The sequence below is a fragment of the Notolepis coatsorum genome (assembly GCF_963971535.1).
Source record: "Notolepis coatsorum genome assembly, chromosome: 17".
Classification (NCBI taxonomy): domain Eukaryota; kingdom Metazoa; phylum Chordata; class Actinopteri; order Aulopiformes; family Paralepididae; genus Notolepis; species Notolepis coatsorum.
Window position 1 is genome coordinate 58,414,078 of NC_140181.1, and position 26,358 is coordinate 58,440,435.

The following is a 26,358-nucleotide window of genomic DNA, read 5'->3' on the forward strand; positions in this document are numbered from 1 at the left end:
ATCTTTGCCCTGAGAGGGAGGTTTGAAGGGGCAAAGTGGGTATCAAACAGGAAGAAAGACTGTCAGGTTTTAAACTGGGTGGATATCAAACAGGGAAGAAAGTGGGTAAAGATGGTTTTAAACTGTTAAAGAGTAATTCAGCATTATTTAAATTTATTCTGTTAAGAGTGATATGCTGCTCTGTTGTGCCACATAGACTCATTACATCAACACTGTGATTATTGTACTATAAATTACGGCTATTTTATTTTATTGAACTATTTTATTGCACTGCAATATTGCATCATTTTACTCTGTGTATTCTATTTTTACTAACTATTTTATTGCACTACACTATTGCATGATTTTACTCTGTCTATTCTATTTTTTACTAACTATTTGATTGCACTACACTATTTTACTCTTTTTATTATTGTCTATTTTTAAACTGCCATAGCATCAAACTATAAACAAGGTGGCCTATTGGGAATGGGATGTTGCTGTTATGGTTTGACCGTGAGACTCTAGCGCAGAGAGAAAGCAGACAACTGGACAGGTTCCAAGGGTGTTTAATATTAAAAAAAAAAGGGGGGGGAGAGTAGTTGGACAAGCGTGAGGTCAAAGACGAGGTTGGGTTCTCAGACGGTGAGTGGGATGATCCGGGAGAATCGTAGTCCGACATGCGGAGGTTTGTAGACGAGGCGCGCAACACAGACAGTTCACGGGGAGATCCAGGTGTGGAAACCTCGGGGACTGCCTCCACACCAGGTTCCAATTCTGTAATCACTTCCCACATACCCACACCCACACAGAGACAACAGCACTAGGACACAGGGGACATGACAATTGCAGCCTAATGTGAAAAACTATGTGCTTTTTATGTCTGCACTTTATGTGCTAATTTTGTGCCAGTCTTTTTTGCTGCTGTGAAGCTGCAGTTCTTGTATGAAAGGTGCTATACAAATACAGTTTATTATTATTATTATTATTATTATTATTATTATTATTATTATTATTATTATTATTATTATTATTATTATTATTATTATTATTATTATTATTATTATTATTATTATTATTATTATTACTACTTCCTGTACACCAGGTGAACAGGGTTTTTCCTGAATTCAATTGGATGTGGTGGTCATGATGTGGCCTATCGATTATCTAAATGACACATTTAAAGATGTTTCTACCCAGATGCCACACAGCAGGTTCGGTGATAATCTGGTGAACTGGCTAGAAGGGGAGAATGAAAAATGTTGCAAAAAAAAAAAAAAAAAAAAAAAATAGCAGAAAATCCAATATAGTGGACTTCATAGGACCGTATAGTAAATATGTCACATCTCTGGATATCAGCTTCATGACTGTCTGACTAATTGACGAGGAAATGTGCTTATTTGAACATTTAAATTTTTAGCAGATGGTGGCGCTAGAGAAAAGGTCATGGGGTCACCAAGTAGGGCTTCTTTCCCTACTGAACATTAATGTTCGCAGCAAATTTGAAAATATTGTGATTAAAGCTATTCAGAGCAGTGTCCTTTAACACATTGGTTGCCAACAACGAGATTTCTCGTTATTGGCCGCCATGCATTGGTTGCCAATAACGAGATTTCTCGTTATTTAATCGTTATTTCTTTTATTAGCGATATCCATTCATTTTTCATCCGTCCAGCCTGACATTATCATTGGGAATGGCTCTGAGCTCGAAAAGGGCAAATACCGCCCCCTATCATCTCCCGGGTGGTAATGCACATCATTGGATTGGATTGAGTGAAAAAGTGCATCAGAGAAAAACTCCGGTCCAGGGTTTTCCCAGCTCTGGCAAGCAGTGTTGTGTTACCAGATTCACTGGCGAGGCTGGAAGCAGCTTGGATTATGCGTTTCGGACTATAACGTTGGATCAATAAACGCAATCAATATTTGGAATGGCGATCAGGAATTGGATTCATCTTTTTGCAGAACATCTAATCTGAGGTAAGGAATCTATGTTACCAGTTTTGGGTTAATCAGAGTTGTTTTTCACAGATTTCACAACGTGTGTGTGTGTGTGTGTGTGTGTGTGTGTGGCGTTAGGCTCTGAGCGCGGCACTAATAAATGATTTTTCAGCCCGCTTTTTAATCGTGCATAAGAACACAAATACTCTCGATAATCTAGCATTTATTTGAAAACGATTCATAAATCAGCCGGAAAATGACGTGTTTTGTGTATTCCAGTAAATGGCTATTTTCGCAGAATTTCTCTGAAATTAGTAGAACTCTCCGAAATTATACTCGTATTCAAAACGGTATAAAACGGAAATGTACTGATGAAAAAACAATCAGTTTCGTACATGTTGACTGCAAGCACGTCATTGATAAGCGACGGGTGTATTAGACACATAATTTAAGATATAGTTTATGCGTTCGCAAATGTGCTCGTCCTCCCATTGATTAACGTGGTGGCATCCAAGCGATAAATCGTCATATCCGGCTGGCAACCAATGTGTTAAGGGGTTCCAAGGGGGCCGGGGCCTTTAGCAAAATGGGGGGGATTTTAATTTCTCAAATAATCTCTTCAGCAGAAGTTCGCACATTTGTATATGATGTATATGAAAGACTTCCGTTTCACACTCTTCTGTTATCTCAATTCTCATCTAAACAACTTGTCTTCTCAGACGGAGGCCCTGGGCCGTTTGGCGCTATCCTGCACCTTACCCAGGTGCCAGCTGTAGCTGCTGGGAAGGTTATGGGCTCACGACTTTAGGAATGAGAGGGAATGAGAGAACAAATAGTTAATGAGAGGATATGATCTGTTTCTCTAGTTTCCTTCTCCATCTTTCCTTCCTTTTGATTGTACCTTTTGTCTAAGCCGGTTTTCATTGAGAATTATATGGATAGCATGATTGATATTGTATGTGTGGATGAATGCGCATGTGTACGCTGGAAGCGGGAACCCATAAAGGTCAGCTGGTGTTCCCAGAAGATTCACACGCTGGAACTCGTTCATCCAATACACCCAGACACCAAATTAAGGTGGGGGGGCGGTCTTTCCATTATGATATTTGGTAGCCATTTTGTGCTGACTTTGGCAGATATGAGTCAGCACAAAATGGCTACCAAATATCATAATGGAAAGACGCCACATTAATTTGGTGTCGGGTGTATTGGATGAACGAGTTCCAGCGTGTGAATCTTCTGGGAACACCAGCTGACCTTTATGGGTTCCCGCTTCCAGCGTACACATGCGCATTCATTCCCACACATTTATCAATCAATGCTATCCATATATTTCTCAATGAAAACCGGCTTAGACAAAAGGTGAATCAAAAGGAAGGAAAGATGGAGAAGGAAACTAGAGAAACGATCATATTCCTCTCATTAACTATTTGTTCTCTCATTCCCTCTCATTCCTAAAAGTGGTGAGCACCATAACCTTCCCAGCCGCTACAGCCTGCACCTGGGTAAGGTGCAGGATAGCGCCAAAGGCCTGGGCCTCCGGATCCAAGACAGCCTTGCTCGCTACCACGTTAGATAAGAATGCGGCCAACAGGGCAATGCTATCGCCCGCGGCCACGCTCTACCTTGTCAGACAACTTGCACAGCTTGCTGTTGAGCTTAGCCTTCGGCATGGCTTTCAGCTCGGGGTTTCACATCATGTTGAGGCAGAGGAAGGATACCAGAGGTTTATCCAAAAGTGGCATGCCCGTCCTCTGCTCTCGGCCAACTACCCGTGTAAAGGGTATAGGTAACCATTGTATTGTATTGGCAAGCCCTTTTACGCTTGACATGTTCTCAAGTTTCAAGTTTGTTTTGATTTGTCGCGTATAAGGTACATGTACATTACAGTGAAATGCTTGGTTATATGAGCCCCTGAGAATGTGCTTCATACAGTAAAAAAGTAAGTAAAAGAGGAATAACACAATACACAATACAATATACAAACTAAAGTACAACCTAAGTACAATCTAAGTACCTCTCATGGCCTTTAGTGACATCAGAGTCCTCACAGCTTACATCCATCTCTAATTCAGAGGATCGCAGCACGATGGACTGAGCTCGCACTCCATGTCCATTTGTATTTATTGGTTTAAAATACAGAGACAGTGCATATTAAGGAACATTTTACTGTAAATATGCCAGTTTAGCCAGGTTGGCTAATTTTCAACTGTAGTCTCTGGGGCAGGTGACATGAGCACTACAATAATTAAGACAGTACAATAATTAAAACACAGTAGGAATCAGTAGGTTACAATACACTAAATACATAAAAATAAATACATAAAAATACATTACAATAAATCACAACCCCTCAGTTAAAATGGTCGCACACTTGACCATCTCTCAACCATGATTTTAAGTTAGATTTAAATTAAATGTAACTTTGATACTCCCTGAGCCGTATTGGCAGACTGTTCCAGGTGTGGGCTGCTCTCACGGAAAAGGCTGCCTGACTAAAAGCAGACCTCCTGTTTGGGACTACACAGTCCCCTCTAACTACAGACCTGGTATATCTGTCAGCAGATGCTTTCTGTTTTATGAAAGTACAGAGGGGGGGAGGAGCCAAGCCATGTAGGAATTTATAGTGAAAGATTACAGTGTTTTCAGCCTTTAATCACCTGGTCACCTGCTGCTCCGTGATTTCCCATCTGCGTTGTGTTTGTGTCATCCGTACTTGGTTATCTCACTGGCTGTCACACACTCTATCAAACCCTGTTGGTACATCCATAATCAGAAGAAAACGACACTGGCAATGTGATCTCTTTCCTTAGATCATGATGTTTATTTTCATAAACATACTCTGCACAAGATGGAAACACAGTTCTGAAAGGTCCTTGGAAGAATATATCAAATTCATTATCTCTACCGTCTCTTCTGCTATTAGTCCAATGGTTTTGAGGCCTCGTCGTTAGCGAAAAACCTGCCCTGTTAGCCGGAGCTAACCTCCTCGAGGCCTAGGAGGGGGCCCGCCTTCTTTTCTCGTTACTAAGTGACACGATACCATGGCAACTGCACTTTTGGTCTTTGACACACTAAGGGTGCTTTCTCACTGCCATTCGGGGTCGAATCAGCTCCGCTCCGTCCTCGCTCCGTCGTTGGGTGCGAACTTCCCCCCTCCCTCTCTAGTTTGTGTACACACTGCAGTCTTGGTGCGCTCCGGGTTTTGTTTACGGTTAGCATTTTGAGCGTGTAAGCTGCCGTAGCGATGATGTCAGCAGTAATTAGCTAATTAGCAGCCCTCACCTGCATGCCCAGTGACACAGGAGTGATCAAGCTCATGGTACATAACACCTCCCCCACCAAAATGGTTGCCCAAGAGGCAACCATCACACATCAAACCCATAAACAAAAAATATTGTGACCCATTAGATGTCAGGGCCACTAACAACAGCAATAACGGGCCGGCCCCTGTCGAACACGACCACCAACCGTGTCGCATGCTCCCCACTGTGGAACATTTGCCAATGCTGTGTAAAACAAAAAACAACCCTGTCCCGACTCTCGGGCAAGCTAGACCTCACAAAAGGTTCCGCCACTGCAGTATATGGCTGGAGTGGGGCAGGCGCCTCCTCCCCTGAGGCGTAAGACTTAGGACCCCATCCACAAACCAAGACCTTATCATATATGAGCTCCATTTCAACAGGCCCCTCCACCGATACCAACCAGGTCAAAAATAGACTGCAAATCAAAATCAATTTGAGAGCTAAGCTCACTGCGCTCAACAGGACAGAACACAGAAAAACAAAAACCATAGATCTCTGATACCACCACAGCGCCCATATCCATCCCATCTGGCACTGGCAGTTCAGGATACTGCCAACTGTGAACATCCAGAGTAGGATGTACCGCCTCAGGTACAGCCCCACCGTCCCTGGAACATGGCAATACATCAGTCACAAAAGCGTCTGGAACACCATCTAAAATGGCGTCACACAAAATAACATTGTCCTGATCAAAATGGCTGCCACTCATCAGACCAGGTCGCGAAGGTGGCTCCCGCTCCACAGGACACAGGTAACTAGGTTGACTATCACACCTAGTGCATGGCAGAGAGTCAGTGTGGACACGTGAATCAATGTCAGAATCATCAACTGACATACTGGGACCATCCCTGCCCACAAGTGAAACATCAGGGACAATAGAGCTACTGTGGGAAGGCTGGCAGCCTAAGTCAGGCCTTGTAGCCTCTTCAACTAGCACGGTGTCACATGAATCAACAGCATCTCTCATAGCATCCTTCCCACACTCATCCTCCAATTCGTTCGTGTCCTCAGCCACCGTACAGGCTGGGAAGACCTTGAGACACTGCGCTGCCAGATCATCTCCTGCTACATGCCTATCCAGCACGCATGTCAACTCTGGTTTCACCACCGGGCCTGACACAAAGGCACAATCAAGAGAATCATTATGCAGAGGTACATCCACAGTGTGCTTTCCAAAATTCTCAACAGGTACACTTTTCAATTCAACAAAGAATGTGTCACTAAGTGTAATGTCACAAGTCGAAGTATCAACAACATCACTTTTGTCCTTTGACATTGCCCGTGTCACAGCACACACAGGGAACACTCCTGGATGTTTCTGTGCCAGCTCATTAGGGACCTCAGAAACCACAGGAATGGGAGTTACAACTGGAGTAGCCAACACTTTGTCACCAGCCAAATCATTCCCTAGAATGAAGGACACCCCTCTTATGGGAATGTGAGAACATACCCCCACAACAACATTGCCTGATACTAAGGGAGAATTTAGTGTGACCTCATGCAAAGGTGCATCCACAAATCCACCTCCAAAGCCACGAACAACGACACGGGAATGCAAAGAAGACTTTTCTGAAAACGGCAAAATCCCCTCCAGAATGAGGGACTGAAAAGCTCCGGTATCTCTCCAAATTGTTATAGCCTGTTTGGACTCTAGTGCATTAGTCAGGGAAACAAATCCATCCATCATAAATCTTGAGGAACCTCGAGCTCTTTGTCCACACGTTTGATACTTTCCCCATCACCCTCTAACGTTGGCATAGGTGTTCTGCATATGGTTTCTACCAGAGCCACCGTTCTGACATTTTTCTGTTCAAGCACCGGGCACCCAGCAACGATATGACCAGACTCTTTACAGTAGAAACATATAATCCCTTCTGGGAATGCACTAGCAGAACCACCCCGCCTAGGAGGTGAAGTTAACTGACCAGCAGACACAGGTTTTGGGAAACGGCCCCTCTGAACAGGACGCCTATCCCTGGACTCAACATGGTAGTCCTCCACAAAAACAGACTTGTGTGTCAACACAAACTCATCAGCGAAGACAGCAGCGTCGCCTATCTTCGATACCCTACGCTCGTTTAGATGAGTGGAAACGGTATCAGGAACACATCTTTTAAATTCCTCTAGGAGAATCAACTGTCTAAGCTGCTCTCTTGACTCTGCTTTCTGAGAGGTGCACCACCTGTCAAACAGGTTCTCCTTCTCTCTTCCAAATTCAACATAAGACTGTCCCTCCGACCTGCGATAACCTCTAAAACGCTGACGATAGGCCTCGGGGACTAACTCATAAGCCCTCAATATGGAAGCTTTAACAAGCTCATAGTCAGCACTTTGTTCAAGGGACAGAGCAGTATAGGCTTCTTGCGCCTTACAAACAAGAACACACTGCAGCAGCAGTGTCCAGGCCGTATCAGGCCACTTCAACGTGGTTGCCACCCATTCAAAAAGGGGAAAATACCTTTCCACATCCTTCTCAACAAAAGGAGGCACCATCCTAATATTCCTGCGACATCAAAACCAGAACGCGACTCTGAATGCAGAGCACCCGCCTGCAAGGCAGCATGCTTATACTCAAGCTCCTTCTGCGCACGTTCGTGCTCTAAGTAACGCTCTTGTTCACGCTCCTCTCTCCTCTCTCTCTCCTTAAGCTCACGCTCCTTAAGCTCATGCTCACACTCCTCTCTCCTCTCCTCACGCTCTTGCTGTAGCTATCTTTCCTTAAATTCTAACTCTCTAAGCCTCCACTCACCCTCCGCCACCGCAGATAGCAGCGGAGACACGTCAGACAAAGGAGGCTCCTCCACCCTCGCCGCAAGCACCTGCTCCCTACCGAGCAAAGCCCTCAAAGCACCCAAGGCAGTCGGTTTCAAACGCTTCTCACTGGCAGTAAGCTCCACCTTGTAGTGCACAGCAAGCTCCAGAAGCTGTTCCTTGGAAAACCTTTCCAACAACTCATCAGAAGGGTGATCAACAAAATCCTTTATGGAAGCCATCTTTACTGCACCAGCGCCACAACCTGCTCACTTTAGAGTCACCAAAAACACCCTAGCATACACACAATTTACCAGAGAACCACTGAAGAACCACTAAAGAGCCACTAAAGAACCACTGAAGAACCACCAAAGAACCACGGAAGAACCACAAAGAACCACTGAAGAACCACTAAAGAGCCACTGAAGAAACACTACAGAACCACTGAAGAACCACTGAAGAACCATAAAGAACGCTAATGCCAATACCAATAACCATAAGGAGACACGGTGGAAATGTGTGCTCTACTGAGCGCACCTTTCTAGTTTGCAAAAAATAAATAAAAAAAACAACCACCCTGAAATAAATAGATGTGTCATACGCGCAGGAGGTCAGGTGCTAACAGGTAGGCTATCCAAACACTCAAAACAAACAAAATAAATACAACAAACAAATTCAAACAGGTGCCCCTTATAACCTGATACGACTATTTACGCTTCTACATCTAAACTGCAGTCAAAACGGCCAGGGTGCGATCCACGGGGGAGCTGGGGCAGCCATGGCTCCCTTAGATCAGACATCAGCTCCCCTGAAAACATGATTTGTGAATTTTTGGGGGGTCTCTAAATTACTGAAAATAAATGCTACTTTTGCCATGTATTTCTCATTTTTCTGTAATTTTCTATATCATCATCGTGTATAATAATAAACTTATGCTATTTTGGATGTATGATTAATGATTTGCACACTAATTCACACACGTAATATGGCAACATGCATGCTATTCTTGCAATTACCATTCGGAGTGCGGCGGCGCTACAGCCTGCACGCACGGCACAAATCAAACTTTACCCACGTTGTAACCTGTGACTTGTTGACAGTGATAGTTTTGACAGGTAAATAAGGTCACTCAGGAATGGATAATGTCTAAACGAAAAATGCAACAAGTAAGCCTAACCAATTTTGGTTTCACGAAGAAAGTGAAGCAGTCAATCGACTTGACAGAGCAGCAGGAGGCGGGATCATCTACAGGCGACGCCGTTACACCTGCTGCTGGTGCTGCTCCAGTGGGGACTATTATATCTCTGACAACGCCCGGTGACCGTGCCGGCGCCTGCTGCGGTCGTATCAGAACACAGGATAGGCAGAGAGAAGAAGCTGGAGATGGGGGTAATTTGGGTAACAGCTCGACAGAAGAAGAAGATGAAGATGCTGAAGCTGAAGATAACCACCCCACCACCACCACCTCCGAGTCCTCTCAGACTCTCCCGCCAGCGGCAGGGAGGGGCAGCCCCGGCAGGGTTGGAGGAGGAGGAGGGGCTGGTGCTGCTGCCGGCTGGAGTCTGAGAGATAATCACGAGATACTGTAGACAGTGTTGGATGATGATCTATCATCTATCTAACTAAATGGATACTTTTTTTTATCATGGAATGTGCTGTGGAAGCCCAGACCGTCCAGACGGCCGGACCACAACATCAACAAGTGAGTTGTCTATTATGTGTTCTGTAGTTACTGAAACTGATTGAATATATGACAGGATTCAAGAGGTTTATTTGTCACATACATACATACACAAGGCCTACCTACTACAGGCTACAGTAACGTCTGCGATCACAGTATCCTCCGACAGCCCCCCCCCCCCCCCGCAAAAAAATATTAAGGTTCCTTGGCTCACCCAAAGACCATGCTATGGTTCGCACACTGAAAACGGCCCACCACATGTCTACCCTAAAAAAACACTAAATCAGGCCCTACCACACTACCTGTGTTTTCTGGCCCCCTATCCTACCTACCCTTAAGCTAATGCCCTGTAGACCTAACCCTCTTCAACCACACCTGCTACCAGCCAAAGATCATATTGACCATCCACCCGTCAAGTATATGGTATGGTACTAGGGTGACCAGGTGTCCCCCTTTTGGTTGTACTGTCCCACCATTTGACCAAATGTCCCGCGTCCCTCATATTGAGAGGATGTCCCTCTTTTCGAAGCCAAAAAAAAACATGCGTCTAAAAGCCCCTCCCTACAGACAGTAAACGTAGCAACCCGCCTCTTGTCCACACACATTGCTCTGATTGGTTATAGTACTTTAGCGCGCTGCTTGCCTGCTTGTGACGTGACTGAGTCGTGACGCTACCTCATATCGCAGATCTGATTGGTTATAGTAATTTAGCGCACTGCTCTGCTCGTGAGAGTTGAACTTGTGACGCTACCTCATATCGCAAATCTGATTGGTAAAAAAAAAACACAACAACATTACAAGCAAACTAGTTAAAGATGGAAAGCAGTAAAAAGAAACGGACCTGCAGTTACAACCAAGACTGGCAAATGACACATGACTGGGTGAGGCAGATGGCAGGCAATCCGCAGCAGGCTTTCTGTGTTTTGTGTCATAGTTCGTTTTCAATTGCGCATGGAGGAGAATACGACTTGAAGCGCCACAGTGGACGTGAGTCTCACTTGAAAGTGGTTCACCAAAAAGAAACATCCAGATCTATGGATACGTTTCTTTTTAAACCAAACAATGATAGCCAGACGGACAAGGTCACTGCAGCTGAGATAAGTGTCTATCACACAGTGTCTATCACACAGTACAACACTCCCATTCATACAGGTCAGCCAACTGTGGTATGAAACTAGCTCCTGTCATTTTGCCAGACTCAGTTATTCTAATAAAAAAATTTACATTATCTATCTGTCCCACTTTGTCCCACTTTGTCCCACCAAAATCTTACTGTTGTCCCACTTTGTCCCACCAAAATCTTACTGTTGTCCCACTTTTGGACTTTTTGCATCTGGTCACCCTATATGGTACAAGACAAGTAGATGGTGCTAATCATTTCTCTGACTGCCCCAGGAGTATGTGGTGCACAGGAAGCTAACAAACAACCAGAAAATAATGTCCCTACCTACATGTGGTGTGCACGAAACTATATATTTGAACAGCATTAAGTAGTCACATCAAATTTCAAACAAATAAGGGCATACTCACCTGTTTGATGATCGGCTCAAGCCCCCACGTTACACAACATGTAACGAACACCACCCACACTATAGCACCACGACACACCATGCAAAACATGTATTTGTTTCCAAATTCACTCCCGGACGAGCGCCCAACTGTTACGACCCTGGCTCAAAGGGACGCAACCTATGTGCAAACCGACACCAAAACCTGTGTTTAACTCAAAATACTACTCTAACAATGAATTACTGGTACAAACTAAAGAACAAAGAATGAGAGAACGTGACAACTCTCTGTTAACACACACTCCTCTAGCCACAGACAGAGTGCATGTGTGTCTCAGAGACTAGTTTTAACCTGCCAGCAGGTATCCAATCAGCAGTAATTAGCTAATTAGCAGCCCTCACCTGCATGCCCAGTGACACAGGAGTGATCAAGCTCATGGTACATAACACCCACCCCCTTTCTTCACGAATGGAACTGGTGTCATGGAGTCCGCTTTGAGCGTTTTCCAGGGTTAACGCTAACGCTAACGCTAGTTAGCTTAGCCTATTTATTACTAGTTAGCAGCTAACATTAGCCCATCACTCGCGTCAATTATATTGCATGTCATTGATCTAGCGGTCGATCACGGCCGACTGGTTGGGCACCACTGGTCTATAGAAATAAATGCATTCGAACAAGAAACCAATGTATAGACATAGCAATGGCAAAAGAAATGGCCAGGCCTAATGCGAGCCAGGGAAGTATTGTGCTTGTAACGTGGCTTCATCTCAAAGTTTTCATCCACTGAGCCGTGAGGCTCAACATGCTTGTTTGGTTGAGGTCTGAACTCGCCAAATTGCCCATAAATATAGTTTTTGTGGGTATTGTCCAGTTGTTGCTGTATGTTTGTATCTGCCCAAAATTCAAGCAAGCATGAAAGCATTACAGTAATGACGTTGTGTCAGCAAGTTGATACAGCAAGCCTCTTCCGTGTTTTGGTACAAGCTTGTACACCACGCCCCCACTGGCGCGCACCCGGAACCACCTATTCCAGCGGTCCAGGTTTGGAGCGAATCAGCGTCCCCGGTGACGGGGGGAGCGTTCTCAGTAGGATGATCACACCCTATTTTGATGCGATCATGCTCTGATTCGACCCCGAATGGTTAGTGAGAAAGCCCCCTAAACGTCTCTTTTCTCCCCATAGCTCTCTGACCAAACCTCCCCCCACCAGTGCTATCAGGTGTTGATATTACCAACCTGGCGACGACCTAGGGGTCCAGCCCATGGCTCTATTAGCCTGTGGCAGAGGCGTATTTAGACCACTATCACTAGGGCACGTGCCCTAGTGATGATCATCTGTGCCCCAGTGATGAAAAAATAAATAATTTTTTTTTTTTTTTTTTTTTTTTTTTTTTTTTTTAACAAATGTTTTTTATTTTCCCTTTTTTAACATGATCAAATGATCATTTAACATGATCAAATAATTATTATAATATTTTTTACTTCGCTTTGAAATATTATAGTGAAATATTTTGCACTGCATTTATCTTGTTGAAATCCTCCAACAGGCTCTTTTTTGTAAGTTGACTGGTTTGCACACCAATAATACAGTGCAATAATAGAATAGTAGAATAGATAGTAAAATTATGCAATAGAATGGCCAGAGTAAAATAGTGCTACAGTACAATCAACAGCGGGGTGTATTAGAAGGCTATGGTGAAGAGGTACGTTTTTAGCTTATTTCTGAAAATATTAAGAGATCTAGCTTCCCTAATGTCCATAGGTAGTGTGTTCCATAACTTTGGTGCATAGTTAGCAAAGGCTGCATCCCTGATTTTCTTTAGACTGTGGCTTGGAACCTTCAATAGACCAGTAGTAGATGATCACTTACTTGTAACTTCGGGTTTGATCCAAGGAGTAAGTTGCCCCATATTGCTCTGTAACATTTCTCTTTTTGTTATAGGACCGACTAGTAGGATTTCAGTTTTGCCCTCATTTAATTTTAGGAAGTTGTTCGTCATCCATTTGTTTATTGCTAAGAGACAGGCGGAAATGGAGTTTATAGCTGTGTGATCATTTGGTTCAGCGGAGATGTACAATTGTGTGTCATCTGCGTAACTATGGAAACATACATTGTGCTTTCTAATGATGTCTCCTCAATGTTCAATGTTCAATGCAATGTTCAATGCAAGTAAAGCACTTTAAACTTTAAGTATGACTAAATGCTTTATTGACTATATATATAGTAACTGTTCCAAAATGCATAGATTTCTATGTATTTTAGGGGTTTGGGTGGCTAGCTCTTTTTAATTAATATAAATGTCAGATTGTTTTATTTATTTCATAGATTTCTATGCATTTCAGGAGTTTGGGGGGCTGGCTCCCCAAAATAATTAAATAACATAACCCTAACCTAACCATAAAACCGAAATAAAGTAAAAAAAAAATAGTTACAAAATCCACCCATTTTCGCCCACAAACCGGCCAAAACTGGCCAAATTTTTTCCGCGGTCGCGCTACGCGCTCCCGCTTCGTAGTTGTTGGTGCCCTTCTGTGCCCTACTGAAGTGCTGGGTCTAGATACGCCCCTGGCCTGTGGCTTCCCAGTCTAACTTGAAAGCACACACCACTAATACTGTCCTCCTCATCTGAGATCTAATAGCAGATGCTGTCATCTACAGATATTTACATTATATACACATTGAAAAACAAGGCTACTTCCTTCAATAGGTAAGGCAGGCATCTTTGAATTTAACGAGATTGTCCCAGCTCAGTAGGTTCTGGTTGTTATACTATGACAATGGTGGTGGCTGTTTGTTTTCCTGTCTAGTACTTTCACAGCCTGATGGTAAACTACCTGTACAGATCGTAGTGTTGTACAGGAGGCTTGTGTCCAGCTAGTCAGACAGTATGTTAAATGTGACATAATAATGGCATTAAAATACAGTGCTGCTGCTTTTGTTGACAGAGAGTTTCTGATGTGACGGAAGTTTGATAAGTGAAACTTTGCGTTGTTTACTACAGATTTGATTTGTTTTTTAAATGTAAGATTGGAGTCCATTTTTATCCCAAGGTATCTATATTCGGACACAACTGTCAACCTTTCTCCTCTGACATAGACTTCAGGTGAGACAGTATTCTCACATAGACCCATCCACGCTCTCACTCTCCGTTTCCGGTGCGAAGCGTGCGGGAATCTAGGATGGTCCGAAGGTCGTCACTCATCAGACCGCTGACTTGGGAAGAGTGTTGGCCAAAAACACCTCTCCAAGATTTTTAAGCTAGGCTAGTGCTCCATATGCACTTCCATTCATTTGTGCTAAACTAGGCTAGCTTGCACCCGGATAGCGTTCTACTGAACGCACAGATAGCACATTTGTGTCTATCTTCTTGTCTGACTGTGAAGAAGACGGTGAGTGCATTTCCCATAATGTTGGTGTGTTCCTTTAAGACGCTAGCGACTCTACGGCGTTGTGTGAAAAGGGCTGTTGGGGAGGTGGAAACGTCCATTCTTCTGAGGTCGGCGAGATGTCTTTCTTTTGCGTTGAGGTGCTTGTGAGCTATCCTTCTGTATGAAAGAGCAAGGAAGGGAGAGTAAGGGCAACACACCTGCTTATATGCTACAGGTGGTGGGTGTGGCCTAGTCAGTAATATGTGCATGATTGAAAATGATTTCAGTGCATAGGCGTGCAGACAACATGAAATATAATACCTGTAGCATAATATAATACACCTTAATCAAATTGTAGCAAAGCATACATCTCATATTTTACATATACACAGGCTTTTATATATAGGCTAAGCCTACAAAATGGTCAAACAAATTAAATAGTAAATGGTGCATTTATATAGCAATTTACAATTTTGTTTCTCACATTCACCCATTCACTTACACACCGACGCACAACCATGCAAGGTGCCAACCTGCTCATCGGGAGCAATTTGGAGTTAAGGGTCTTGCTCAAGGACACTTCGACACGCTGCCCGGGGGGAGCGGGAATCTAACCGGGAAAACTTCTGATTACAGTATTTTGATAAACAACTCATGTACCCCCAGTAGTTTGTACTCTACAAAGGATCCATTCATGTAGACTAGATATTATTCTGACATAGGGAAAATGTAACACCATATGCAAAAAAGAACACTCCAAAATGAAGACAGAACATATACATAAATATGAAATAAAATGGTGAAATATGGTATTCATGTTAACAACACATTCAAATTCAAAGCATTCCTCATTCTCTTTCATCTGTCTCACAAATGAGGGGAAAGGATAAGCCTACGCTTAGAAAAAACGTAATCAGTTTCTGATTGGATATCTGCATACGACGTCACCACACAAACAAGGAAGTCGCCCCTGCTCCGTGCTGCCGCGAAAATCAAACGTTTGTTAAAAGTCCGATTCTACGAAAGCTATGGCCGAAAAACATCCGAAATCAAAACTGAAAAGAAAGAAATCTGCTGTCGACGAATCTCGGGCTGAAATATCTCACAAGAGCCTGTTGTTACAGAAGAACAATATAACGCCAAACCGCAACGACAGAACAGCAGCTACTGAGAGGGGGTGGGTAACGTTAACGTGTCAGATCATCAAAAGAGCGACGATTTGAAGTTGCCTTTACAAGCAGAGCACGATACACTTGACAGCCGAGGAGTTACACACGCACACACACACACACACGGAACAGACGGGAAGAGATTCAAGAAGCATCCCACCCTTCTGGACACTTTTGTATCACAAACAGTACTGTATTTGCAAATCTGATATGTCATAAATGTATAGATGTAGCAGTACTGTCTATCTATCTGTATGTCATGTATGTCCAGGCATGCGTTCTTCATGGGACGGGGTTGCACTCCAACCCCAGATAATTACTCGCTATTTGCATATCAATAGCACCGGTCGTCGGGTGTGTTAAATACGTTCTTATGATGAATTGAAAATGAGGGACCCTGATGTAAACAAGACGAAAGTCTTTATCTGGTCTGCATTCCCTTAACAATTGTATGTATTGAGCTGTACTGTACTGTACCCATTCTGCAATCTGTTAATAAACTTTTAAATCAATCAATCAATCGCGTGATTTCGAAACCTAGCAGCATTTCTCGGAGACGCTCTCTGATTGGCCGACGCCTGTTTCTACACTGGTTAAGCTTAGGCACTCTTTCGAAGTTGGTTAAGGTTAGAGTTTGTCTTAGAGCGTGACGGCAAGTTCTTTCGACGGTTAAGCTTAGGCACTCTTTCGAAGTTGGTTAAGGTTAGAGTTTGTCTTAGAGCATGGCGATAGAACGCCAGGTAGTTTGCAGGCTGTTTGACGTGGAAATGGGCAAAGACACAGCTCGTCACACGTGGCCAATCAGAGAGCGTCAGTCAGTGCCAATCAGAGAGTGTCTCCGAGAAATGCAGCTAGGTTTCGCAATCACGCATCCCACCCCCAATGATTCATTTAATTTCTGTATTATTTAATGTTTTAGAAGATAAGCACACGTGACAGGCGGGGGTTATTAATGATAATGTACTATAACATAAATAACCAAGTGGCCTAATGCATATCCGTCCAGGGGTAATTTTAAGTGGAAATGTTTGGAAACCCAATGAGATAGACAGCACAGAATGTATGTTACAGAGTAACATCAGACTTCCAATCCTATCTTGTCAAGTCAAGAGTTTTATTTGTCACGGCATACAAGTATACAATGAAATGTGGGAAATTGCTGTGGTTTACAGGTCATGGTGGAGCAGCGAGAACTTGAGTGCAGTGGAAAACCTCTGGTCGCTCACGGTGAGGTGTGTCCTGCCGTATGGCCCTGTTCCTGATCTCCCGGAGCCTTCTACACCGGTGAGTTTAGCCTATACCTGGACCCAGTAAGGATGACCAGAACAAGAGTTTTTCTCGGCTGCAAATGATAAATAGACAGTGGACCTGACGCGTCCCTCACCATACATTTAATATTATGTTATGTAGCCTACAATAATATGACTGAAGAGAAATGAAGTAGTCTTGTTGTAGTAGTGCATTAGACTAGTATACCATGGTGAATGAGTAGCATGGTATGAGTGGTGAATGTTAGAGGTACACCCGCTATGTAATGATTGTGATGATGTAATAATGATTTTTATTTCCCCTTTTCAGGCCATTTACCTTCATTAATGATTGGAGGAGCATTTTAGACTTTCAAAATATATATATTATTATATATATTATTATTATTATTCACTGACTGTTCTTACCTGTTGTAATGGCCTGCTTCCAGTCAGACAGGGATGTTGCTGGCGGTGCAGATGTGTGCTCATATTGGAAGTGTTTCCATTTACGTAGGTGACACGTGAAGCAATGCTCACAGACAGTAATTTTCCTCTTAACTGTTTGTATTCCCTTATTGTATTCAAGCCAAAACCCAAATGTCCTCACACTGCTGCCTCTCGACTGATTGGATATTCACACACACACACTGAGACAATTAGGAGAGAAATACAATGCATGGAACTAGTCATCTTGAAATTGAATTGCAAAACCGAAAATGCCGCAAGTGTGTATTGAACCGTGGATGACGTACTGTACGGTACAATATTATATTGAGAACCGTGGCATCCCTGCACAGTCACACACTGTATATTATGCTCCCAGAGTGATTTTAATCACACAACGTTTCCACCTGAAAGGTCTTGGTCAGGTGCATATCATCAGTCAGAACGGGAATCATGCAATCATACAATTATATACATTTAGGAGATTGGAAACCTTCCAAATAGGGCTCACCTTATATGATATAGTATTTTATTATAACAAAAGTTAAAATAGTGCTTCTCAATTGGCTCACATTCTCGAGAGTGCAAACATTAATCAGTAGCAAAACAGAAATGTAAAAATGACTACTGGTCAATATGTACAATCTAATGAGTAATAACCTAATATAAGGCAAAATGCCTACACTGACAAAATATAAGAGGACAGGTCTACAAAAATGGTTTAATGTCAAATTCTTGGTTAATAACCACGGGGCAATCGTGTTTAGAGTGTAGATGTGGTATGTCTCTTGTTGTAGGAGCAGACAGTCGTATTTCAGACAGCATTTTAAGTCGGTTTTTTGGGTTGTGCACTGCAGAATTCCCTGACCTACAAATCAAGTCAGAGAAAATTCTTTATTTATTATACGGTACTCAAATTGATCAAATCCTAAGCATTCACATCACAGCATATTTCTCTCTCCCTCTCTCTTTCTCGTTTCCCTTGTCCGTATCATGTAGCTATATAATGAATCAGCCTAATAACCCTATAATGAAACTAATAATGTCATAAAAAGGGCACTTGTAGACAAATGCTGTAGAGATCTATACATTTTGGAAGCTTTGTGTTCTAAAGATCCTACCGTATCTATGTTGATGTTGTGCCTTCAGTTGTTCATTGTCTCTTTTCAGGGAACGTAACATGAGAAAATACTTGCTGTGACTACAGATATGATTCCATACCTCCGTCGATGGAATGTGCAAAATGGAATAATGTAGTGGCATTCCAGATTGACGTTGGTAAAGATAAAGATCATCCTCCTTATTGATATGTTCATATTTTCCTTCCCCGCCACATGGACAGTTTACTGATAATACAGCCCTTAAGATTTCCTTTCCCCCCCTTGCTGCCCAAATGACCAATATAGATAGACTCCCAGAAAAATGCAAATTGTTGTCCTTTTGCCAGGAATATTTGAAGGAACACCATTGAAGGACAGAAATAGCTGGCCGGGTGCTGAGCTCAGCGAAAATGGCTGCTGCTGTTGCCGGTCCCTTCCAGACTGTCTGCTAGCCTGGCTGTCGCTAGCGCTCAGCGCTCCGCTGGCAGTTCTAGGCCACGCGCTCGACAACATGAACCAATCACTTTGACAGGGAGCTGACGCAACCTCGCATTCGCTAAATAATTGACTCCAGGCCCCTCTTTTGAGAAAAAATACTTCTCTTCTCTGGTCGAAGTAGCCCTCCAGCAAGTGTGTTAGCTAGCGTCTGACTAATGTGGCAGACATATGGCCAGGGCCCAGACATGGGCCTCAAACAAGAGGGTGTCGCTACTAGGATAGTCACAATAACAAATTGTATTCCTCTGGTTGGAGACAACAGACTTCCAGTCACATTTCCGTTAGCGTAAGGCTCCCCACAACCACCCCCCCGCAATAGTTATACGATATTGATGGCAACAGAAATAGTTTTAATTCTGCTATTATTTCATTAACTAGATTAGAAGCTAGAGTAGGTGTTATCCTGCACCGTAATCAGGTGCCAGCTATTGCGGCTGGGAAGTTCTGGTGCTCACAATGAGAGGAATAAAATAGTTCACGAGAGGAATATGATAGTTTCTCTAGTTCCTTTTCTCCATATATCACCACTATTCTGAGCATAGGTTTCACTCTTCATCTACAGTATAGGCAGTTATGCAGTTTAATGCTAAATCATACTCTTAAAAACATCCACATCCTAATGCGTATCTACAGTATTTGAGGATCCTTGATGTAGGATTTCAATTGCGATTTTGGCTTCCAACGATTATGAAAACGAGATGATTAACTTTTAGCCAGGTAATGTTTTTAAACCAGGTCATGTTTTTAAATCGGGTCATGTTTTTAAGCCAGGTCATGTTTTTAAATCGGGTCATGGTTTTAAATCAAGTCATGTTTTTAAATCGGGTCATGTTTTTAAGTCGGGTCATGTTTTTATTTATTTTTTGTATTTTTTTCTTTTCTTTTTTAAACATAACATAAAATTAGACATACAAGCATTAACAGTAAACATCCAATGAAATCACCATTTAAATAAATGTAGTATACGAGATATACACCTAATACTTGCTATCTAATACCCTACATACATATGCTCTCGCTCGACCACCCCCCCCCCCCCCCCCCCCCGGACCCCCACTTGGATAATCCATCCATTATCATTTGTTCCTAACCAGGCACTACAATTCATATGCTAGCTTTTATTCTCTCCACCACTTCTAACCAGATTGCAATTTTGGCTTCACTGACACCTAAAATTCTTGCTGTAGATATTTCTAGATAGATCACATCGAGATATGTAAGAACCCATACCTTCCGACACATTTTTTCCGGTTGAAACCATCGTGATGCTATCAGCTTTTTAGCCGCTGTGAGACCAGATAAAACTAATCTCTTTAGCTGTATAGGGGCTCCATACTGAAAAACATCATTCAACAGCAATACAGAGGGGTGTACAGGTATGTTCAGAAATAAGAAATTTGATAATTGCTGGCCCACTTCTTTCCAGAATATCTTAACTGGTGGGCAATCCCAACACATGTGCATACATGTACCCTCATCCCCATTTGTACATAAGGAACATCTGGAGTCTTGTTTAAGTCCCATTCTGTTCAATCTTATAGGAGTCAAGTATGTCCTATGAATATAATTAAGATAAATTTGTTGATGGTCCGGGTTACGTGACGCAATTCAAACGTTTGCCCAGACTTCTTGCCAATCAAAATTTATTTCCAAGTCTGGTATATCCCTCCTCCAGACTGAGTCTAGGGGGAGGATTCCATACGAGGACGTTAGTAAGTGATGATAAAAATCTGATACGAAACCTCTCGATGTCTCTCTTTCATAGAAGAATTTGTGGTATCTGTGGTGCTCAATTGGTATCCTTAATGGGACTCCATGAGCCTTCAAACAAACCAATAACTGCGTAAAAATAACACGTGGAACTGGTGAGATTAAATTTTTTATGTATGTCTATAGCTACAGAAACCCCGTTTGTTGAAAACATCTCCTAATGTGTGTATGCCCTGCTTTTCCCATTTAGGGTATCTTATAGGTAGTTTTCCAATCAGGAGTGCATTGTTATTGAATAGGGGAGTATGACTATGCCATTTATGTTGGTTAGAATATCTTTTTTGTGTTTCACGCCATATTCGGCTCACATGAGTAATAAGGGGGCCAAATTTAAATTTGCATTGCTTAATTGATAATATGGTGTATACTATGTCCTGCTGTATGCAGGACATAGTATATGGTATATGGTGTATGCTGTGGAGTGTAATTTTTTCCAGTAACCATCAGGAGGGGGTAACGGTAACATTGAGCTAATGAAGTTGATTCTAGGTAAAACATCCATCTTAACTATTGATACCCGTGCCTGTACTGAGTTTTTGAGTTTGGACCACCTGTCAAAGTCGTATTTGATCTTATCTTGGAATTTTATGTAATTGTACTTCACCGTTTGGCTTATAGTAGGGAATACTTCAACTCCTAAACATCTGAAGTGTTTAACCATTGGTATTTTTTCTGGAAGGAATGTATTCTTTGCAGGGGTATTAAGTGGAAGGAAAGCCGACTTTGGCCAATTTATCCTAAATCCCGATAGATTGCCAAAGTCATCAATCAACTTGAGAAGATGAGGCATTGAGGTGTTAGGGTTTTGTATGAACAATATTACGTCATCCGCATATAAACTAATATGATGTTGTGTGCCCTTAATTGCGATTGGTTCTATAGATTGGGATTGTCTTATATATTGTGCTAAAGGCTCTAATGATAAAGCGAATAGTCCGGGATTAAGAGGGCAACCCTGTCTGGAAGAGCGCGATATCGGAAAGATTTCGGAGGTGATTATACCTGTTGTAATCATGGCCGATGGGTCTTTGTATAATACTTTAATCATATCAATGAATCCTTTTCCTAACCCCATCCTTTCTAATACTGCCCATAGATAAGACCATTCCAACCTATCAAAGGCTTTCATCGCATCCAGGGACAGCATCGCCTTAGGCGTGGTGTCATCCTTGCTGGCATCTAGCACATGTAGTAACCGTCTTATATTATCCGTGATCAAGCGGCCTCTTATGAAACCAGTCTGGTCAGGATGAACTAAAGACGTCATATGCTTTTGAAGTCTGATGGCTAATACCTTGGAGTACAGCTTGATATCGGTTCCGAGGAGGCTTAAGGGTCTATAACTACCGCAATCGGTGGGGTCTTTGTCTTTTTTAAGGAGGACTGTTATGAGTGCAATATTGTCGTTCTTATGGAAGTTCCCCTCCTTGATTGAATATAGAATCATATTAAGTAATAGGGGTCCAATTACATCCCAACATGAGAGGTACATTCCTGGTGGGATACCGTCTCTTCCAGGAGCCCTACCACTTTGCATTTCAGATATGGCCTCCCTAAGTTCATCTAGTGTGATGGGTGTTTCTAACTGTTTAGCGTCATCCTCTGATAGTTTAGGAAGGTTAATTTGATTAAGATATATGTCCATTTTGTTTTGATCGAAGGCCATTTCTGATTTGTACAAGTTGGAGTAGAACTCTTTGAATGTCTCATTGATTTTTTTAGGGTCTGTAACAAGTCCTTGCTGTGCCTTAATGGTAGTTATATCTGCAAATTTTGCGTTGGCTCTTAACTGCATAGCTAGTAGGTGACTTGGTTTAGAACCATGAAAGTAATGCTGTTGTCTTGTGCTACGTATTTGAGCTTCAGATTGTTGTTTATAAATGGCATTAATCTCTTTTTTTTAACACATTAATTAGAGTTTCCAATCGAACCGAGTAGTTGTATTGTAAAGAGGAAAATAACGTCTGGTCATGTTTTTAAATCAAGTCATGTTTTTAAGTCTGGTCATGTTTTTAAATCGGGTCATGTTTTTGTTTTTCAATTTAATTATATTTAAAGTTCAAGGAAATCCACTGTTAAAAAGACGATCTCAATATTGACCAACATAATTGTGATTATGATTTCTGCCATAATACGGCAGCCCTACCTTGACGTGGAGATCAGGAACCTCTGGTCTACAAAATGCACCCTCTTTCCTCTCCTTAAAACCCTCCCCGCATTTCACTGAGGGAAGTGAGGAGAAATGTTAACTTCAAGTAAATTTCAGACTCAACCTTTATTGTCCCTAAAGCTCCTTTATCCTCTCTGTATTCTAACTCCTTGGTCTCATCATTCCAGAGGCCCACAGCGAAGGAGCCAGGCGAATGGAAGTGGTGCGGCCTCAGCGAAGAGGTGCCTCCGTTCCCCGAAGAGGTACCTCCATTCCTAGAACTCTCTCCATTTCCACAGCCTCCACCCAGCCCAGACCCTCTCTGTCCCAACCCTTCCCCTCCACAAGGACTCCAGGCGGGACACGTAGTCACCACCGGCGACGCCTGCGGGTCAGTGGCTTCAGGGAGTCAGGGAGGAAACGGACCAGCGGAGGAGACTTCCGACGTGTCCTTGGTCCTGCCGCGTCCAAGCAGTCACGCGGCATCCGGCAAAACGGGGCAAAGAAGTGACGCCGACAGGATGCCCCACCGAGCCCCCACCAAAAAGCGACCGCCGTCCCGCCAAGAGAGCCAGCTGTCCATCCAAGGCTGGGCGAGGGGGTCGTTGCCGGGATCCAGGAGCGTCGCAGGGGAGGAAGGAGAGGAGGCGGCAGGGAGCGGCACAATGAGAAGGCAGCTGCCTCCTGCACACCGCGGTGAAACCCCAGACGGCAGCCGCGCTCCTCCGCAAAAGGAGGGGCTGAATAAGGAGAGGGGGGTGGGGGGAGAGGCGGGGGTGTCTGGGATAGAAGGAGGAGGAGGCGGCAGCGCTGAAGGAGAGGAGAGAGGAGGAGGAGGCGGAGGAAGAAGAATGCAGACCTGCCCTATGTGTCTGCTGGTGTTCCCTGCTGGGTGAGAGCTGCACCTTACAGAACCTTCTCTAGCTAACATACTCTGCTGGGTGAGAGCTGCACCTTACAGAACCTTCTCTAGCTAACATACTCTGCTGGGTGAGAGCTGCACCTTACAGAACCTTCTCTAGCTAACATACTCTGCTGGGTGAGAGCTGCACCTTACAGAACCTTCTCTAGCTAACATACTCTGCTGGGTGAGAGCTGCACCTTACAGAACCTTCTCTAGCTAACATACTCTGCTGGGTGAGAGCTGCACCTTACAGTACCTTCTATTTACATTTAGTAATTTAGCTGACACTTTTATTCAAAGCGACTTACAAGTTATGGAGTGCTACAGTGTAGGTTAGTATATTAGGACAAGTGCATTTCTATAGTTAACATACTCTGCTGGGTGAGAGCTGCACCTTACAGAACCTTTTCTAGCTAACATACTCTTTCCTTCTCTCACCATCTCTTTCTATTGGTCTTCGGCATCCTGTCATGATTTCGTATTTTCTTTGTATCGTTTAGGTCTGCGGCTTTCGTAGTAAATTGAGCCCTTCAAGGGAACCATAAAAGACCATTTGAAAATCTCTGAACAGCCGAACATACTTAAAAGGGCAGTTCACAAAATACATGTTTCCTTTTACCGACAGTGCTATCCATCCATCCATGTTTCACTGTGATTTGCCTAGTTTTGAGGATATCTTCCATGGAGATGTCTGCCGTCACTCCACTACAATGGAGCGGAATGGCACTTGGTTTGTGGTGCTCAAAATGCCAAAAATAGATATACAGTATATTGGCCTGTGATTAACACACGATGCAAAGACATACTTTTTAACTGAATGAATTTGCAGGACACCGGTGTTGGAAAAGCTATTTTACAGATTTGCCAATGAAATAGACTAATCTATTTTGACAACTCTTGTTTGACAAGAGATTTATTTTAAGTTGGGGATGGCCCTAATATCTAGATGGGTCATTGTGAAAAGGAAGGATTCAGGTACGGTTCGTTTTCATCACTTTTGTCCTGAACAAAGTTCCAACTGTGGAAAGGGCCCAAATTCTTCTGTCGTCAACACAACAAGTAGCCTAAATGACGAGTACTGAGGGCAAGTCAACAGCGCCCAACAGCCTGAGAATAGGAAACTTCAAATAAAAATTGCCTGCAGAAGCTTTGAATAAAAGAAGAAGCCGACAATGGATGATACGGTGGCACAGTGGTAAGCATTGCCGCCTGCCTCACAGCAAGGAAGTTGTGGGTTTGAACCCCAGCAGGAGGGTTTGTGTGTTTCACACAAACATGTTCTCCCCGTGTTTGCACTGGTTTCCTCCGGGCACTGCGGTTTCCTCACACACCGTAAAAGACACGTATGCTTACACTAGCCTACATACGCTAACACTAGCCTACATGTGCTAACACTAGCCTACATACAGGGAACAAAATTAAAGCCAAGGTGGCTGGTAGATAAAAAAAAAACTACCAGCCAGGAAGATTTTTTACCAGCCAAAAATTAGTTTCAAGTTTCTTTAATAGTTGTCATACAGAAGTACAAAATACTTTTATACAAAATGCTTCTTACTGTTTAGCTCCAGAGAAATAGAATTGTTAGTATATCGCCATGTGTAATTATTATTACTATACAGGGCTCTACGCTAACCTTTTCCCCTGGGAGCACATGTGCTCCTAAATAAAAGAAAATTAGGAGCACACAAAACATTTTAGGAGCACAGTGAAAATTGTTCAAGTAACAGAGTTTATTAACAAACTATTTATTACATGCATATTATACAGTGCATGTGCATACTAAGGGACAAAGATCTGTGCAAATAGCACATACCACCAAAATCACACATTGGCCCATCGGATATCGGTTGCAGCGTTTCCGTTAGCCGGTAATTACCGGTATTTGACCGGCAAAATCTGTTGAAGTCCGACATATTTAATCTCTCCGGTCTTAATGTCCGGTGAAAATAATTCCCTCTAAGCACAATTTGATTATTTGAATTGTATTAAAATAGGCTAAAATTAAATAGCCTATGCGATGAACGAAACAATCATTACATTTGTTTCATCGTTGCTTCTAATAATGACAACGACGTTGTCAGCGAGAGCTTAGTTCTGGGTTTGCGAATGCATGTGCAGCTGCAGAGCCGGAGCAGCAGCAGCACAGTGCAGTACTCCAATTCAGCCATTGGCAATTCAGCTGTTGGGTGGGGGGTGCTGCTGAGCGGTCCCCAGATAGAGCCAAAAAACAGCTGAATCTGCTGCTCTGCAGCGACATACTCTTTGCAAATAAGTCGTTGCGAGGTGGAGAGAGTCGTCACGCAAACCCACGATAATGTTGCCGTCTCTCTCTGCCAAATTTCTCAGTTCTTCGCTTGATATAATTAATACAAATGTCCAATATAACGGAATTCGTTAGCTCATAAAAATGTGATTATAACAGACTGCTGTTTATTAATGTCGGGCGACTGCCCACAGACACCTATTTGATTTAAAGTCGGCAGCAGCACAGAGTCTCGGGACTTATTTTATTTGGATAATGATTGTATACGCAAAAGTAGCC

At 43.0% G+C, this 26,358-nt stretch overlaps 1 protein-coding gene across 1 annotated transcript; it reads left to right on the forward strand.

The window, feature by feature from the left end:
• Nucleotides 1–15,536: 15,536 nt before the first annotated feature.
• LOC311244054 (uncharacterized protein) lies at nt 15,537–23,660 on the forward strand (the record flags this gene model as incomplete). The annotated part of the gene is made up of 4 exons (XM_084333463.1): nt 15,537–15,709; nt 16,874–16,985; nt 23,101–23,608; nt 23,647–23,660. The coding sequence occupies exons 1-4, from the start codon at nt 15,561–15,563 to the stop codon at nt 23,658–23,660; spliced, it is 783 nt and encodes a 260-aa protein (XP_084189589.1). The 5' UTR covers nt 15,537–15,560.
• Nucleotides 23,661–26,358: the final 2,698 nt, after the last annotated feature.